The 15,939-nt window shown below is 38.2% G+C and overlaps 1 protein-coding gene across 1 annotated transcript in view; it reads right to left on the bottom strand.

Moving 5' to 3' along the window:
* Positions 1 to 15,939, bottom strand: part of SH3RF1 (SH3 domain containing ring finger 1) — a 178,429-nt gene that overhangs the window by 48,618 nt on the left and 113,872 nt on the right. Inside the window, exons 3-4 of the mRNA XM_011959638.1 lie at positions 12,594 to 12,869; positions 11,662 to 11,757 (exon numbers count right to left, since the gene is read on the bottom strand). Coding sequence (XP_011815028.1) covers positions 11,662 to 11,757; positions 12,594 to 12,869 — 372 coding nt within the window. The remainder of the gene's footprint in view (positions 1 to 11,661; positions 11,758 to 12,593; positions 12,870 to 15,939) is intronic.

The raw sequence follows: 15,939 nt of genomic DNA, 5'->3' as shown, positions 1-15,939 counted from the left end.
TCGCATTTCAAAAGACAGAAAGAAATAGGTAAAACTCATTTTAATAATATATTTTATTTAGCCCAATATATCTACACTATGATCACTTCAACATGTAATCCAAGTAAAAAAGTACTGAGATCGTTACATTCTTTTCCTGTACTATGTCTCTGAAACCCGGTGTGAATGCAGTGCTTCCATCCCACTCAGTTTGGATGAGTCTCGCTGCAAGTTGCTCCACAGCGGCATGTGCATTGGATGGCACTAGCTCTAGACTCTCCACAGCTCCTGCACGGAAAGAAGCTGCAACACAGGGTGGCTGTGCTCCCGAGGCTCATTAAGCACAAAGTATTTGCTGAACAGAGAAAAGAAGACTGAAATGACTCCCCTGATCCCCTATGGCCCACATTTCTGAAGCCTCCTGGGTCCTGAAGCAGTGCGTTGGTAGCAACTACAAGGGTTACTCATTTAAGCAGGACAGGGAGGAACACGGACTCCTAATACAAGCCTCGCTACATCCTGCCAAGGGAAAAGGATTTTCAAAGTTAACTACCTGGCTCCACTAGGTTAGGAAGGTGAAACATCGGTTACATAGCTCTTCACTTATTTTCATTATCTTCACTTTTGTTGGCCCTATCCATTAGAAACAAAATAAACTAGAATTTTCTTGTTCAGTTTCTGATTTTGAAGTGTAAGGTATAAAAAGAGGGTGCATGTCATTAAAAGCCTAGAAAGAATTTTAGCTTAGGCAGCTGAAAAAGGAACTGTCAGAGAAAACCACAGGAAAAGCCCTAAACTTCACACCGAAAGGTTTAGATTAGAGTTAGGTCTTTGTCCTCACTGGTTCAGTAACCTTGGGTGGACCATATAAATTCCACGGTTTTGGTTTCTCTAGCTGTATAAAACGGGAACGTGGCATCAATTTTACAGGTAGAAACGAGCATGGGTTAAAGTGCTCTGTAACATGTGTAGTGCTATATGAACATGAGTTATTCTTACTACTCAGTCCCAGCTTGCCATTAACTTGCTTTGTTGCCTTGGGCAAGTCATTTGATCTTGGGTATGCCTCCCATTTCTCATTTGTGACATGAAGCAGGACTTAATGATCTGTAAAGTGTTATGCCTAGGTGAAGTACAAATACCTATTCTCAACCCAAACAAAAATATCCCATTCAAAATACTCAATAGGCAAAGACCTCTGTGTTGGGAATAGGGTCCTCAGGTATTCACTGACCAGAATCAAACCTAATGGAGGCTTTTACTCACCCAAATGTTTTTTGAGTGACTATTAAAAGCCAGGCACAGTACTAAATGAGAGAAACAAAGGCACATCTTTTCTGACTCATGATAAAAGAAGACCTAAGAAACAGCACAATGGATTAAGGATAGGAGGCGCAAATTCACGTGTCTGCCTAGCTTGGGCAGTTGAGGTCAATGAATGAAGAAGGCCAGACAGAGACCAACAGAGAATGGCAGGCACACGATAATGAACTATGGTCAACTGGGGAGCATCTGCTTTCTTTCAATGGAAAACTGCTTGGCAGGGTCAACTGATTTTTTTCTTTTTTTAAGGAAAGCTGGAAATTAGGCTTATGCAAAACCTCCTGAGTTTACATCTTAACAACTAATTTTTAAAAATCACTCTAAGTCAAGCATAAAAGTCATGGAGATCGTACTAGTTGGTGATCTCTGATTTAGGGAAGAAATAATAGAGAAGAAAATAGTAGGGGTAACAGGAAAAGCAAAAGGGCCTCAGAATCTCAGAATCTATAAGAAAAAAGACCTTGAAAAGTTTCCCAGGTCAACCATCCAACCAATGCCCCAGAAATGAAAAAAGCAAAGAGTTTCAGAGAGATTAAGAATAGTGTACTCAACCCAGCAATTCCACTAGTGGGTATATACCCAAAGGAAAAGAAATCGTTTTATTAAAAAGACACCTGTACTTGTATGTTTACTGCAGCACTATTCACAATAGCAAAGTCATGAAATCAACCTGAGTGTCCATCAACGGTCTATTGGATAAAGAAAATGTGGTATATATGCACCACAGGATATTACACAGCCATAAAAGAGAGAGAAATAATGTCTTTTGCAGCATCCTGGATGGAGCTGGAGGTCATTATACTAAGTGAAATTACTCAGAAACAGAAAATCAAATACTGCATTTTCCCACTTATAACTGGACATAAAGATGGAAATAATAGACACTGAGGACTCCAAAAGTGGGAAGATGAGAGGGGGGTGCCGGTTGAAAATTTACCTATTGGGTACAATGGTCACCATGTGAGTGATAGGTACATTAAAAGCCCAAACCTCACCAATATGCATGTAATACCAATGTAACAAACCAGCACATGTACTCCCTGAATCTGTAATAAAAATACAGATTTTTTTTTTTATTTTCTTTTTTGAGACCAAGTCTCACTCTGTGGCCCAGGCTGGAGTACAGTGGCGTGATCTCGGCTTGCTGCAGCTCCGCCTCCTAGGTTCAAGCGATTCTCCTGCCTCAGCCTCCTGAGTAGCTGGGATTACAGGTGTGTGCACCATGCCCAGATAATTTTTGTATTTTTAGTAGAGATGGGGTTTCACCATGTTGGTCAGGCTGGTCTCAAGCTCCTGACCTTGTGATCTGCCTGCCTCAGCCTCCCAAAGTGCCGGGATTACAGGTGTGAGACACCGCACTCGGCCTAAAAAATATATTTTTTGAAAAGAATAGTGGTAGATGTTACTGAGAGGACAAAATGACAAAAACAAGAGCCAAGAAAAGTCAGTTTGTAGCAAACATGAGGAAAATTTCAGAGACTGGAGGGACCAGAGGCTAACACTAACTGCAGGGAGTAAGAAAGCAGAGGCGGAGAGCAGGGATAAGCAATTCTCTTGAGAAGGTTAGCAGAAGTAAGAAAAGAGGTAGAATCATAATTTGAGGGGAGTGTAGTCAAGGAATAGGTTTTTGGGGAGAGTAAAAGCTGATCGTTTTCCGGTATTAAAGGATAGCCAGGGGAAAGGGAATAACTGACATGCAAAACAGTAAAGATATAAAAGATGTGACCAAGTTCCTGGAAGACGAAAGGCCTGGGCAGAGAAGACAGCAATCGCAAAGGAAGAAAACACCTTCCCAACTGTGAACAGTGAATGTGCATACAAATTTAAAAGTTCTACCCTGAAAATTAAGTATAAAGTGGTACAAATACCTATTGCTTCTGGAGCAACAGATGTACAGTCTATTCATGGTGCTGGGAAGAGAGACCAATGGATAATTTTAAATTGGTCTCAGTTCACTTCACTGTTTACTGGATCTGACAATACATGCAGTTTTTTATATATATGCTTCTTTCTATTACATATTTGTTCACTAAATGCACACCATAAATCAGAAATGTCTGTTAGCTAAAAGTATCATTCCAATGACAAATTTTATTTTCTACAACCTGATTACCAGATGTAGGGATACTATAAAAGAAATACACATGTATCTCAGGAGGTTATGAACATGGAATTGTCATTAATTCTAAGTGAAAATTTGTCAATGTGAAATGACACACTGACAGAAATTCCACAGTGATGTGTAAGCAGTTAATAAATCAGTGAACAAGTATTTCCCCTGCTCTGGATACTTAAAGCACGTGTGGATGTTCATGGGGGGCAGGGTGGGGGAATGGTGATCGCCAAGAGGGAATCTGGGACAGAAAGAGAATACTGTATCAAGGATATTGACCATCAGGACTTCGCACGTTCATTTGAGATCTTCCTTCTTCTTAAAATATAGAGGAATTTTTGCCCCACAAATATGTGAAGCCTTATAGGTACATTATCACTAAACTTTATTATAAAAAGCAAGGTTGTTTTATAACACTTAGGAAAAATATTTTCCTAAAACATTCCATTTCATTCTAGAGAAGCCTGTTCCCATTGATGTAATAAAGATGCTCCTGTTCAAGCCATTTTATATGCCACACATGCACACACATGCTGGACCAGTATAGAATATTCGTTCAGTCTTTTTTACATGATATAAGACATGACTTAACACTTGATTAATTAAAACAAACCTATTCTGCTTATTAAAGCTTTAGTTACTAGAAAAGTTTAGCTTGTATATAGCAATAATAAAATATTTAAATAATAAAATAATAAAAAGTTGAAAAGACATTAAAATATCATGGTTTTACTTAGTTTGTGATTTTCCTCGTAAAAAAAGGCAACCTCAGATATTTAAAATTGTTGAGTAGTGACTCATTTCTGAAAATTAACCTTTTAGGTGTGAGAAAATGAAATGTTTCATAATTTGTTATGAAACATTAAAATGCCCTATACACTTTTTAAGCAAAGCTAGATAATAATAGTGATTCTGCCCAACCATTAGGAATACTAGTTATTGAATGTGCTCTGAGACTAGTGCAGGGCTGAGGTCTAGGGAAGCAATGAACTGCAGGGTGGAGGCCACGATTCCCTTCTCAATTCCTGGCTCTGTGTCCCCCTGAGCAAGACATTTGTCTACAAAATGGTAAAAATAATTAAATTACAGGTTAGCTACTAGAGTGTTTATTAGACAGTCATAAAAACTGATGTTTAGTAGTACTACAATTATATGGAGAGAGGGAAAATCATGTGTGTAATATCATTAAAGCATAAGGAAAAAGAATGGAAGGATATTTACCAAAATTAAACATGATGAGACTTAGGATTATTCATTTCCTTTCCAAACTTTCTGGAATATGATTATATTGTAGAAATAAAATCATTAAAAATATCCTTTACATAAGATATGGCTCTCAAGAAACACAGGAAAATAATAAATCATCAACAAACCAAATTATACACTTAGCATGTTCCAGGCAAATAAGAATGGTACAAATGGGGTACTGCAGAAGTTCAAAGCAAGGAGAGGGGTTTTTTTTTTTTGGTTCCGTTTCATAGAATTTGTTTTGTTGCATACGTAAATTAGGAAAGAAAGGCTTCATGAGAAATGATAGTATTTATTTGGACCTTGAAGGTGAACTTTCCATACAGAGAAAGAGATATCCCTGATGAGCTGCAAAGAGAGCAATTCCAGGGTATGTTTCCCAGGAATGATCAGTAAACTTAGCGAGGGCCCTGGTACATGTAGCAAAATATGGCCAGGTTAAAGAACTTGGCGATTCTTTAGGGAGTCACTGTGGACCTTAGATACCATGTGGTGATTAGCCTAGGCCTCTGATTAAGGCTATTCAGGAAATCTGCATTTTTACGTTCTGTGAAACTACCTAGAGTACTGGAAACTGTCCATTCATGAAGTGAGAACTCCATAAACATTAACCGATCTTTACAATCTCAGCTCTCTCAATGTTTTCCTGATGGAAAACAAAAAGAAACTCTTAAATTAGAAAGAAGTCTCTGAATAATAGATGGAGCATGAACTACCCTAAATCCTTACCTAACCTAAACAACTCCTTTTTAGATTAAGTCTTTAGCCATATTTATTAAACAGCTGTTCCTGGAGCTCAGAGGAGACCTGCCTTTGCCTTTAGAACTTCAGGAGCCAGTGCTCATTTTTCCTTTTCCTTCTATCGTTGTGGCAGAAGGAAAAGTAATACTTACTTGTATCAAGTGGATAGCATTCAGAAGATACGAAAACCTACACCATGGGACACAGTCTACAGTGCTTAAAAAAAAAAAAAGCTACTCAAAGGCAGATCCAATGTATTCAGTCAGTCAGAATTACAGATGAAAATATGGTGCTAAGCAACAGAGTAATTCTTCCTTACTGACTTCTCAACAATGTCTTCAAATTTCACTTACAAAAATTTATTTATTTCAGGTTTGAAAGGGAAATTTGGATGCTAAGCAACATAGTAATTCCCCCTTCCCAACTTCCCCACAATCTCCCTAAATTTCTTTTATAAACATTAACTTTTTAATTTTAAAGGAAAATAATACATCTAAAGGAAAAAAATATATCCAAAAGTATAAACGATGCTATCTTTTTATATAGTTCAATCAACTCTTTGATTATTAGATCAAAGGCTAATATTGTGCCCTTCTGCTATCATTATTCTGAAGAGGAAAGGCTTTTAGTTAAAAAATAAAGTTAGCATTGTTATTCTTAGCTCCTCCAGGGGTCACCTTGGCAACTTCAAACCACGTACCTAAACTTCCACTTCTTATTCTTTGGAACACAGACATTATCTTCCAATTCTTTCACACCCTAGAAGAGGAAGCTAGCACCCCCACCTTTAATGCCACTTGTGCTCCCTGAGCCCTACACATTTGACTTCCCATTGTCAAGGCTGATAACGCACTCTATCCATAGCCAGAGAAACGTCTCCCATGATTCGTCTATGGTTGATTCTAGAAGTTGAATACAACGAATACTCCAAATTGTACACTTTAAATATGTGTAGTTTATTGTATGTAACTTACGTCAATAAACTTATTTTAAAAATGAGGATCCTTGACAATAAGGCTATCCTACCTCAGCTCATAGTAAGCCAAAGGAGAAATTGAAAACAGGTGAAAATTCATCTCAGAAAGAATCAGGGAGTCTTTTTTTCTTAACATTTTATTTTTTTAATTGACAAATAAAATTGTGTATATTTATCATGTATAAGATGATGTTTTAAAATATGCATACATTGTGGAATGCCTAAATTGAGCTGATTAACATATGCATTACCTCACATAGGTATCATTTTTTGTGGTGAGAACACTTAAAAATCTACTCTCAGCATTTTTCAAGAATACAATAATATACTGTTATTAACTATAATCACCCTATAGACCTCTTGAACTTACTCCTCCTACATACCTAAGATTTTATATCCTTTGACCTACTCTACCCCCAGGGGTCTCTTTTCTACAAAGTTGGCCCTCCACATGCATCTTAGGGCCCCACCTCCGAGGAATGGAGGACCAACTGCAGTACGCCATTTTATGTAAGCGACTTAAGCATCCGCAGATTTGGAAACCATAAGGAATCCTGAAACCAACCCCCTGTGGATACTGAGGGACAACTGTATTTAAGAAATAAATAACCAGTAGAGGTTACAAGATCTAATCCATACAGTATCGCTACCATTTGGGAAAATTCTAAACTAGGTACGACCAAATAGCCTAGTTTAAAAAAAAAAAAACACCAGATAAAAGCTTGCATTAAGGTCACACAGACCAGCTGGTTCTGAAGAATGTAACTTCCTGACATAACACCAAGATAAACCAATGATAAGATATACGCATAGGCAGTGAGTGATGGGAGAATTAGCTGAACAATGTAGAAGTGGGCAAAATCTACAAACATGTTTGTTTTGGGTTTAGAACCTTTCATTATAAAAGTTCATAGGTTGCTCATTCATTCAACCAATATTTATTGAAAGCCTACTACGGGCAGGTGCTGTGCAGAGACCCCGGGGAACTAGCCCTTAGGAGTTTGAATTCTAATGGGGAAATGGAGGGTGAAGAGTCAGCTAGTAACCAACCACATCAACAAATAACTGGAAATACAGAGAGAAAAAAGTGTTAATAATTTCTAAGGATAATAATAACAAATGCTGATAATAATCATAGCCATCACTGACAGTGCTCTTGCTGGTACCAGGCACTGTTCTTAAGTATCACTGGAACTTATTATTTTACAAATGAAGAGCCAGGCCCAAAGTCTCTCAGATAATTAGTAGTAGAGTCAAGCCTTGAATCCTGGCCATCTGGCTCCAGTGTCCAAGCTTTCTCCCACTATGGCACCAGTATGTGTTTGGGGTAAAGTAAAGAGGAGGCACTCCCCTAGATGATGTGAGAGAAAGTCTGTCAGAAGAAGTGACAGCTGACACGAGATCTAAACCAGCAAGAAATGCAATCCTTGTTTCTGGCAGTAACTACCAAGTAAGAACAGTTGTCTATGAGGCCACTCCAACTTCAGGACTTCTGCACATTACCTTTCATCATCTATAGCAGAAGAGAAAGTTGCTAAATAACTTTTTTGGTGTTGAAAAACTGAGTGGGTGATATTTCAAACAAATGAGTAGGAATCAAAATAAAATGAGAAACAATAAAAATTTATAGTTCACTATAAGCCTACAATACACAATTATGTTTGGGAAACATCCAAAATTCCATATTCAGCACTTATTTCATTCAAATATTTTGCTTGCTAAGAATCATATCATCCGAACTTGAATGAATGAGTCAGCTCCGAATTAATGGGGTTAAAAATTTTTCCTTCTATTTTATAGAAAACTAGTGTTTTTGAACAAAGAAAGAAGCAGATTAAAAATTTTTATTTTTAAAACTGTACTCAGTCCTTAAAAAATATACCCTTTTATACATATCCTGGCATGGTGTCTTCAAGAACTGCTTTTAACCTTTACTGTTTTCCAGCTTACACAAGTGAAGAAAGGGCCTGTCTAAATTGAATAGAACCCATAACCTCTAAGGCTCGACCAAATAGAGGTCTGAAAGAATCTCCAGAGGGGAAGGGTGAATGTGATCAAAGCAAGAGAACCCTTACCCTTATCTTAAGAGGTCAACAAGGACTCCAAGGCATAGAATCCAGGGCCATTTATATAGCCATTCTTTTCCCTGCTCACTTCTCCCAACCAGACTCTCCTCCATTCAAGCCTTGAAGAATTCTGTGTTCTACTTTAATAAGCAAAGTGTTTTTGCATTATTAAAAAATTTGGCCAGTCATGGTGACTCATGCCCATAATATCAGCACTTTGGGAGACAGTGGCAGGAGGATCATATAAGGTCAGGAGTTCGAGACCAGTCTGACCAACATGGTGAAACCCCGTCTCTACTAAAAATACAAAATTAACCAGGCATGGTGGCGCATGCCTATAATTCCAGCTACTTGGGAGGCTGAGGCAGGAGAATTGCTTGAACCCGGAAGGCAGAGGCTGTTGTGAGCCAAGATCGTGCCATTGCACTCCAGCCTGGGCAACAAAAGCACAACTCTGTCTCAAAAAAAAAAAAAAAAAAGTAGATTTGTTTCCAAGTCACTATACACCAATCACTATTTTATCACCTTATTCCAGTGCATGTGGAGATCACAGTCCATAGTTACAGGACGTTGAGAAAGAAAAAGATAGTTGAGGACAGGAAGGGAGGGCAAACTATTCCAGTAGCATTTCTTACCACCTCAATCCTCTCTTTAGCCACCTCCAGTGCTCAGCTCCTTACAGTTTACCTTCCCTCCTAATTCCACAGCTCCACATCTGAACCTCTGACCCAGAGATTCTACTCCAGGCCCACAATCCTACCCCAAGGCCCATCCCGTGCAGACTTTCTGCCACAGGCGAGTTCCTTGGGCATATCCATTACCTAAGTCGGCCAGCAGGAGTCGAGGGGGAGTTTCAGCTTCTCTCATTACACATGCTAGTTAGGTTCTTTTGTCTGATTATTACCATGCTCTGGTACCCTCTGCGTGATGGTCTAATCTGAGCTCCAAACCACTGCATAAGACATAGTGGTGTCAGACCCTTGGAGATACATCATCTCATTCAATCTTCTCAAAACTTCTGGGAGATAAGAGTTTTTGGCAGGACTGTACAAAGAAAGTAAAATACCTAACACTGATGGAGACTTCTTAAATGTCTATTTATAAGATATAAGAGAATTATTTACCAATTTTTGTGATGCAGCTTGTTTTTATACTGGGATTGTCTGGGCCCTGAAGTGGGGCAAATATGAATAGGTTTACAGAGCTAGAGAAAGACCATTACTTAAGAAAAAGCCCCAGTTTTTTATTCCTATAGTTTGCTTTACCACAGCTAAGAATGCCCTGTAAGACAATCGACATTATTGAAATAGTTGAATTTCAGTAGGTTGCGACTGAAATCTGCCTCCACTTTATTCCCCTAAGGGATAAACCAGGTGTCACTAATCCCTAGATGCTCTGCTCCCTACCAGGAAGTTCAATCTGATGGCTTGACATCAAAGAAATGTTCAGAGGCTCCTAAAGATAGACAACTTGTTTACCACATCTCAAATGGCAAGATTCTGGTTCAAGTGAGGAAAACGTTCATTTGAAAGAAAAGAAGCAGAAGAATGAAAATACTTTCCACTTGGGCAGAAGTTTATCTTTCCAACTTAAGTCAGAGTAAATAATCCTAATGAGTCAAGTGACTTGAAGTGACTCTGGATTTGCCATGGGTGGATCTTTCATGCCTATCTGCACAATTCTATACTCGCCCAATAACAAAAATATAGTAATCCCTTTTCATGTATCACAAACCAAGTATCAGCATGTAATACTGATAATAGCTAACAAGTAAAGACAGGTTTTCATTATTAATCCTGTGCTTACCCATGCTCTTCAGTGTAACTATTCAAACACTTGGAAGTGCTTGTAGTTTTCCATGATCCACAGTTAGAATATATTCATAATGTACAGGAAGGACTGCCTGTGAGTTAAGGGTTGTTTGTTTTTTTTCTGTTGTTCGCTTTCAAAGGAGGAAAAAATATTTCAATAAACAGGAACATCTGAAGGATATGGATAAAATTCAGGACTCATACATGGTTTGAATTACTTTCCCATGGCTATACGGTAGTCAAATTGATTTTCTATGAAAACGTTGGCAATCCCACTCTCTGTGGAGGAAACTGAGTGCTGGCTACAATGATACAGCTTGTCATTTTAGTTTTCATGCCAAAACAAATGCCTCAGATAAAAAGATTGCAAAATAAGTGACAACGGTTTTTCATTTTTACATGCTTAAGATACGTGCTTTGATATTTTAAACAACCGGATTACTTTCAGTTCCCCAAACAATCTTGTGCTCTCTCTTACTTTTTGGCTTTTGCACATACTGGTCTCCCTGTCTGGATGTTCTGCCATAAAATATACCTTTTCCATTTCTCTTGGTTAACCCCTATTTATCCATCACACAGATATCTACTAAGACCCTACTTCTTACCAGAAGCCTTCCGTGGACTCAACTAACCTTGAATGGTTTGTCTGGGCCATGCTACATTCTTTGAAAATGCCTTCGATTTTATTTTCAGCAAGAAATTCTTATTCCCAAAGGACATTTAGTTTATGATATATGATATAATGAAAGTTTACTATGAATTGTAACTCCTTTGTTTATGTTCTGCTTGTATTATTCTTTAAATAAAGTAATACAACTATGTGACTATACATACTCTCTAAAAAGACTTTACTATGTCAAACTTGGCCACAAGCTTTCCAAGCAAAGCTGATTTAAAAAGAGAAAGGGGGCTAAGTAGTTGCTGGGATGGGATGGAGAAAGATTCATTGACTTATTTAACAAATGTTTACTGAAGCCCTACTTTGCAAATCACTATTCTGGTTCTGCTGATGCTGCAAGTAACCAAAGAAGTAAGTAAAAAATAAACAAATACACTTATCTCCATCTTACTTAAGAACTTTATCAGCTTTCTACTCCCACCAAAGCCAGCAAATGGAATAAACAGGAAATAGTGTAGGTGACTGACAATAAGCATACAGTGACATTTAACAAGACATAGGAATGCTTTTAGCAGGGAGAAAAAGTAAAGAGTTTGAAGTATCTCACTGTCTTCAATAATTGTTGGATAGGATGGAGGAATTCTTCCTGATCTGTCCAGTGATCTGTAACAGGGCATTCCTGGTACTTTTTGTTGTGAGGACTTCTTAGTACTCAAATTGCATAATTAAGATTTATTTAGTAAGCTGAATATTAACACAGTTCAAGTTTCTACAGATTAACTTACCTCAACATATGAAATTGGAAATATTCCTATTTTGTCTGCCAGCATTCCTTCAGCCCAGTTTTCATCCACTCTTCGGATCACAGTCAGAACATCATCCTGAAGAAACAGCAAATCATTAATCTACCTGATCATTAAGCTGTACCATTAAGCTTATCATTTAATTTTCCTTTTCAATAAAGAGACTCATGTTTTAAAGAGTACAAGAATAAAAATGCTATGACATATCTTTAGTACGTGGATTAAATGTTTTAATGAATTAAATGGTAGCTACCAGCCCACCTGGTGTCCTTTCCAACTGTTATAAAGCTATGAACTTCTATGCAAGGGAGCTGGCCACTAACTTTGTTAAGATCTACAAATTGCAACCTCGAATGATATCTACCCTAGCCTCCTGAGTTTCTGTTTTAGATTGATTCTCAGATGCTTCTCATTTTCTGAAAATAAACCAAATGCCTACTCAAATGTACATCCTACCGCTTTTCTCCATAAAAATCATAATATTCTGCTTAAAACTCCAAACCATTTTATCAATTTGGCAGATATATTCCTGTATGCTTTTAGGCAAAGAAATTTACATATAAAATATGAAAGTAATGACATTTCATTTTGTTATTCATAATTCAGTACTTTAAAATCCCTGAGTGGTGCATATACCCTTTAAAGTGGCTTAGAAATAAATTCAGACTCTTAAATATGAAAATGATACCACATAGAGCATCAACCAAAATAATCTTTCATATAAGAAGTCTGTGCATAAAATTACCTTCCTTGTGACTTAAAGACTGCTTCTAGGCGTTTTCAGAAGCATGGTGAGATAGTTCACACAAAACTATTGTATTTTTTTGCAAAAGGCAACACAAGCTATATTTCTATGAATCTGGGTACAGAGGTAGAGAGCTGGCAAACAGAAAACAAGCGCATTCTACCTTTACCTTTGCAAATGGAAGGCAATCTTTGTCTGCTTCCTTGTCTTTCACTTCAAAGTCATAAAGTGCTTTGCACTGAGGTGGGGGCTGAGGTAATGGTTTAATAATCTGCACAAAGTTGGTGGGGAAAAAGCCATGGATTCCATTGACTTCCCCATGGTACCAATTTTCATCCACTTGTCTTCGTAAAATGATGATGTCACCTTTGCTGAATTTAAGGTCTCCAGGCTCTTTTCCTTCGTAGTTGTATAATGCTTTGGCACATGGTAACTGAGGTATACCCTTTAAAAAAAAAGAGGGATGAATTTTTATAAAATAATGGTCCTAAAATGTCTCTGAAAATATAGCTGCATTGTCATTATTTTAAAGTCAAGGTCAAATCCACACTGTACCCCTTGAAGAACATCTCATACAAAAACAATATATATGTGTTATCAATAAATAGAAAACACAAAACAATTGTCCATAGTGACATAAGAACAGTACGACACCCATGCACCAGCCATGATTTAGGCTTCTATTCTTAAGTTTAACTTAGTGGGCATTTTGCCTTGTTTCTTCGAGGTTATCAGTATATGAAAGCATGACTGCCAGGTCTGCCTCTCAAGAACTCATAAAAAACAAGCTTAGCTTCCTACATTAACTACTTTATTCATCAGGATAAATGATAAACACTGAGGGGAAAAATTTCAACCAAATTTATTAATTTACTAAGTGCTTTTAAGCTTGGTTGATAAAAATCAGAGTTTGGCTTTTGGGCAAATCTCTTCCTGATATTGCTTTTAATGTGGGCAGTAGGTCTTACTCTTTCATAAGCTCAACGAGTATTTAATGAGGGTCTACTCTGTGCATGAGTCTGGACACAGCAGTGAGTGAGACAGTCACAGTCTCTGCCATCCCAAAGTTTATAATCTGTAAGTGTATAGACCTGTGGTCTTTTACAGTCTAAAATCATTCAACTTTGCTCTTTTCTGAAAGAGAGCACATTGTTAGGCCGATAAGCTAAGAGATGAGAAATTTAATATTCCTGCATGGCATTCCTGTTTTAAATGACAAGTTTAAAATTGTGTGCATAACCACCAGTGCAATTTAGTCATCAACTGATTAATATGATACTTTTCAATGGCATTGGGGGTGCCCAATCTTGAGCATCAGTTGTCACTTTAAGATCTTTGACCTCTCTGGGCGCTGTTGCCTATCATTGATTCAGGAGATAAGTGGCAAATCCAACATGTCTATAATAATTCCCTGAACAAGATCACAGGGCTCCTGCTTTTGGAGTCTTTATTTATTCACTCATCCAGAAAACATTTATCAAGCTTTTACTTTTTTTTTTTTAGACAGAGTCTCGCTCTGTCGCCCAGGCTGGAGTGCAGTGGTACAATCTCGGCTCACTGCAACCTCCGCCTCCAGCGTTCGCGTGATTTTAACGCCTCAGCCTTCCAAGTAGCTGGGATTGCAGGCATGCACCACCATGCCTGGCTCATTTTTGCATTTTTAGTAGAGATGGGGTCTCACCATGTTGGCCAGGCTGGTCTCAAACTCCTGACCTCAAATGATCCACCCACCTCAGCCTTCCAAAGTGCTGGGATTACAGGCATAAGCCATCACACCCGGCCCAAGCTTTTACTTTTTACCAGGCAATGTGCTAGCGCTGACGACTTAAAGAAGAATAAGACAGTTCTTTTCTTAAAGAATGTTAGTAATAACTATAATAATACAGTGTAATAAATGTAATGATAAAGATATGCACACCATTTATGGGGACAAAGAATATAGGTCTCTGGTGTTTGGTGAGTAGGAAAATGAAACACTTCCTGGAGGAAGTGACACATGAGCCAAGACTTAAATGATGCACAGGAATCAGTTGTCAAGGTTGGAGTGAGGTCAAGGTTGGAGTAAATGAATGAAAGAGAAAAGTGAGGGCATTCCAGGCAGAGGGGACAGCACCAGCAAAGACCTAGAGGTAAGAAGTTATATGTGCAGAGGGACTGGGGAGCATAAAGAATGCAGTATTCCTCATAAGAATTATGGAATGTAAAGGAGAGGTAGGCAGAGGCCAGTTTATGGAGGGTCTTGTAAAACATATGAAAGAGTTTTGATTGCTACGTTCTTCTGGCAATGATAAGTCACTCACGTGTTTAATGCACAAATAGACTTAAGTCCCATGTGCCGGACAGATCAGTCTGGCAGTAGTGTGGAAAATGGACATGAAGTGGGCAGGCAGGCAGATAGCTATGTGCACAGCACAGGCCTCAACTACTTGAATATTTTTTAAGTTTAATGTTTCCAATGAAGTAGAGCAATATAGTTAGCATTACTTATATCATTGTCTGCCCCCCAACCTGTAAAAAGTGGATCAAAGTTTTATACCCTTGATGGCAACAGAACTTCATAACACAGTTTTCAAAAATTAGTTTGGTTTCTACTTAGAGACTTAGAGTCTGGACTACCTATAAGCCAAATCGCTTTTGCTAAACATTTGTTTAGGAATATTAATTATTGCTCTCAAAATGCTATTAGTAATCATCTTGCCTTGGCTTAGTCCATGCGATGTTGTAGTTGGTTAGTTAGAACTTCCCTGAGAGGCCAATGTCCTGGGAAGACGGGTTGGGCCTTCCAGGAGTAATGACACCCTCCTGTGACCTCTGACTTTCAGACTCTGTCTTAAGATCTGGCCTCTAATGACATCACTCCTGTTACCCTGCCTTGATCTACTCTTGTAAGCAATTTTGCTGTGCCCAGAAAGGAAATGGCCACCAGGAACTCTGGTCATTCACAATGCTGTGTACTTTGGTCACATTACATTAGTGTCCAACTCTGGGGAAAGAAGAATTCTAATTTTTCTCTACCCTCACAGATGCCTCATTATATTCTCCACTATATTATGTATTTCTTCAAGGCTAGTTATCACAACTCAACAATATTTCCAAAAATAGGTTTGAGGAAATAATAGTAAAACACAGCAATCGAGAGACAGAGAGAGAGAGAGAGAGAGAGAAAGAGAGAACTGGCAAGTACTGTACTAAAACTCTTGTACAATAGCTAAGGAGACTCTGATCAGGCAGTATAGGGTACTGGCTGGAAGCACAAACTCCAGAGCCAGATTGCAGGGTGTGAATCCCACTTACTAGCTGTGTGATTTGGGGCAGGTTAACTCTCTGTGCCTCTTTCTTCATTTGGGTTGTTGTGAGGATTTAGTGAATTCATGTATATAAGCCACACCTTAAATGACCCAGTAGGCAGTACGTGCTACATGTGTGAACCATTATCATTGTCATCATCATCATTACCCAGTATAAAAAGCCTCTTTACCAGTGAAATGGGGCACCTGACAATGTATTTGTCTCTC

The sequence above is a fragment of the Colobus angolensis genome, unplaced genomic scaffold (assembly GCF_000951035.1).
Source record: "Colobus angolensis palliatus isolate OR3802 unplaced genomic scaffold, Cang.pa_1.0 Scaffold5, whole genome shotgun sequence".
Lineage (NCBI taxonomy): Eukaryota > Metazoa > Chordata > Mammalia > Primates > Cercopithecidae > Colobus > Colobus angolensis.
The sequence above is the reverse complement of the archived record's forward strand: the minus strand, read 5'-3'. Positions and strand labels throughout refer to the sequence as shown.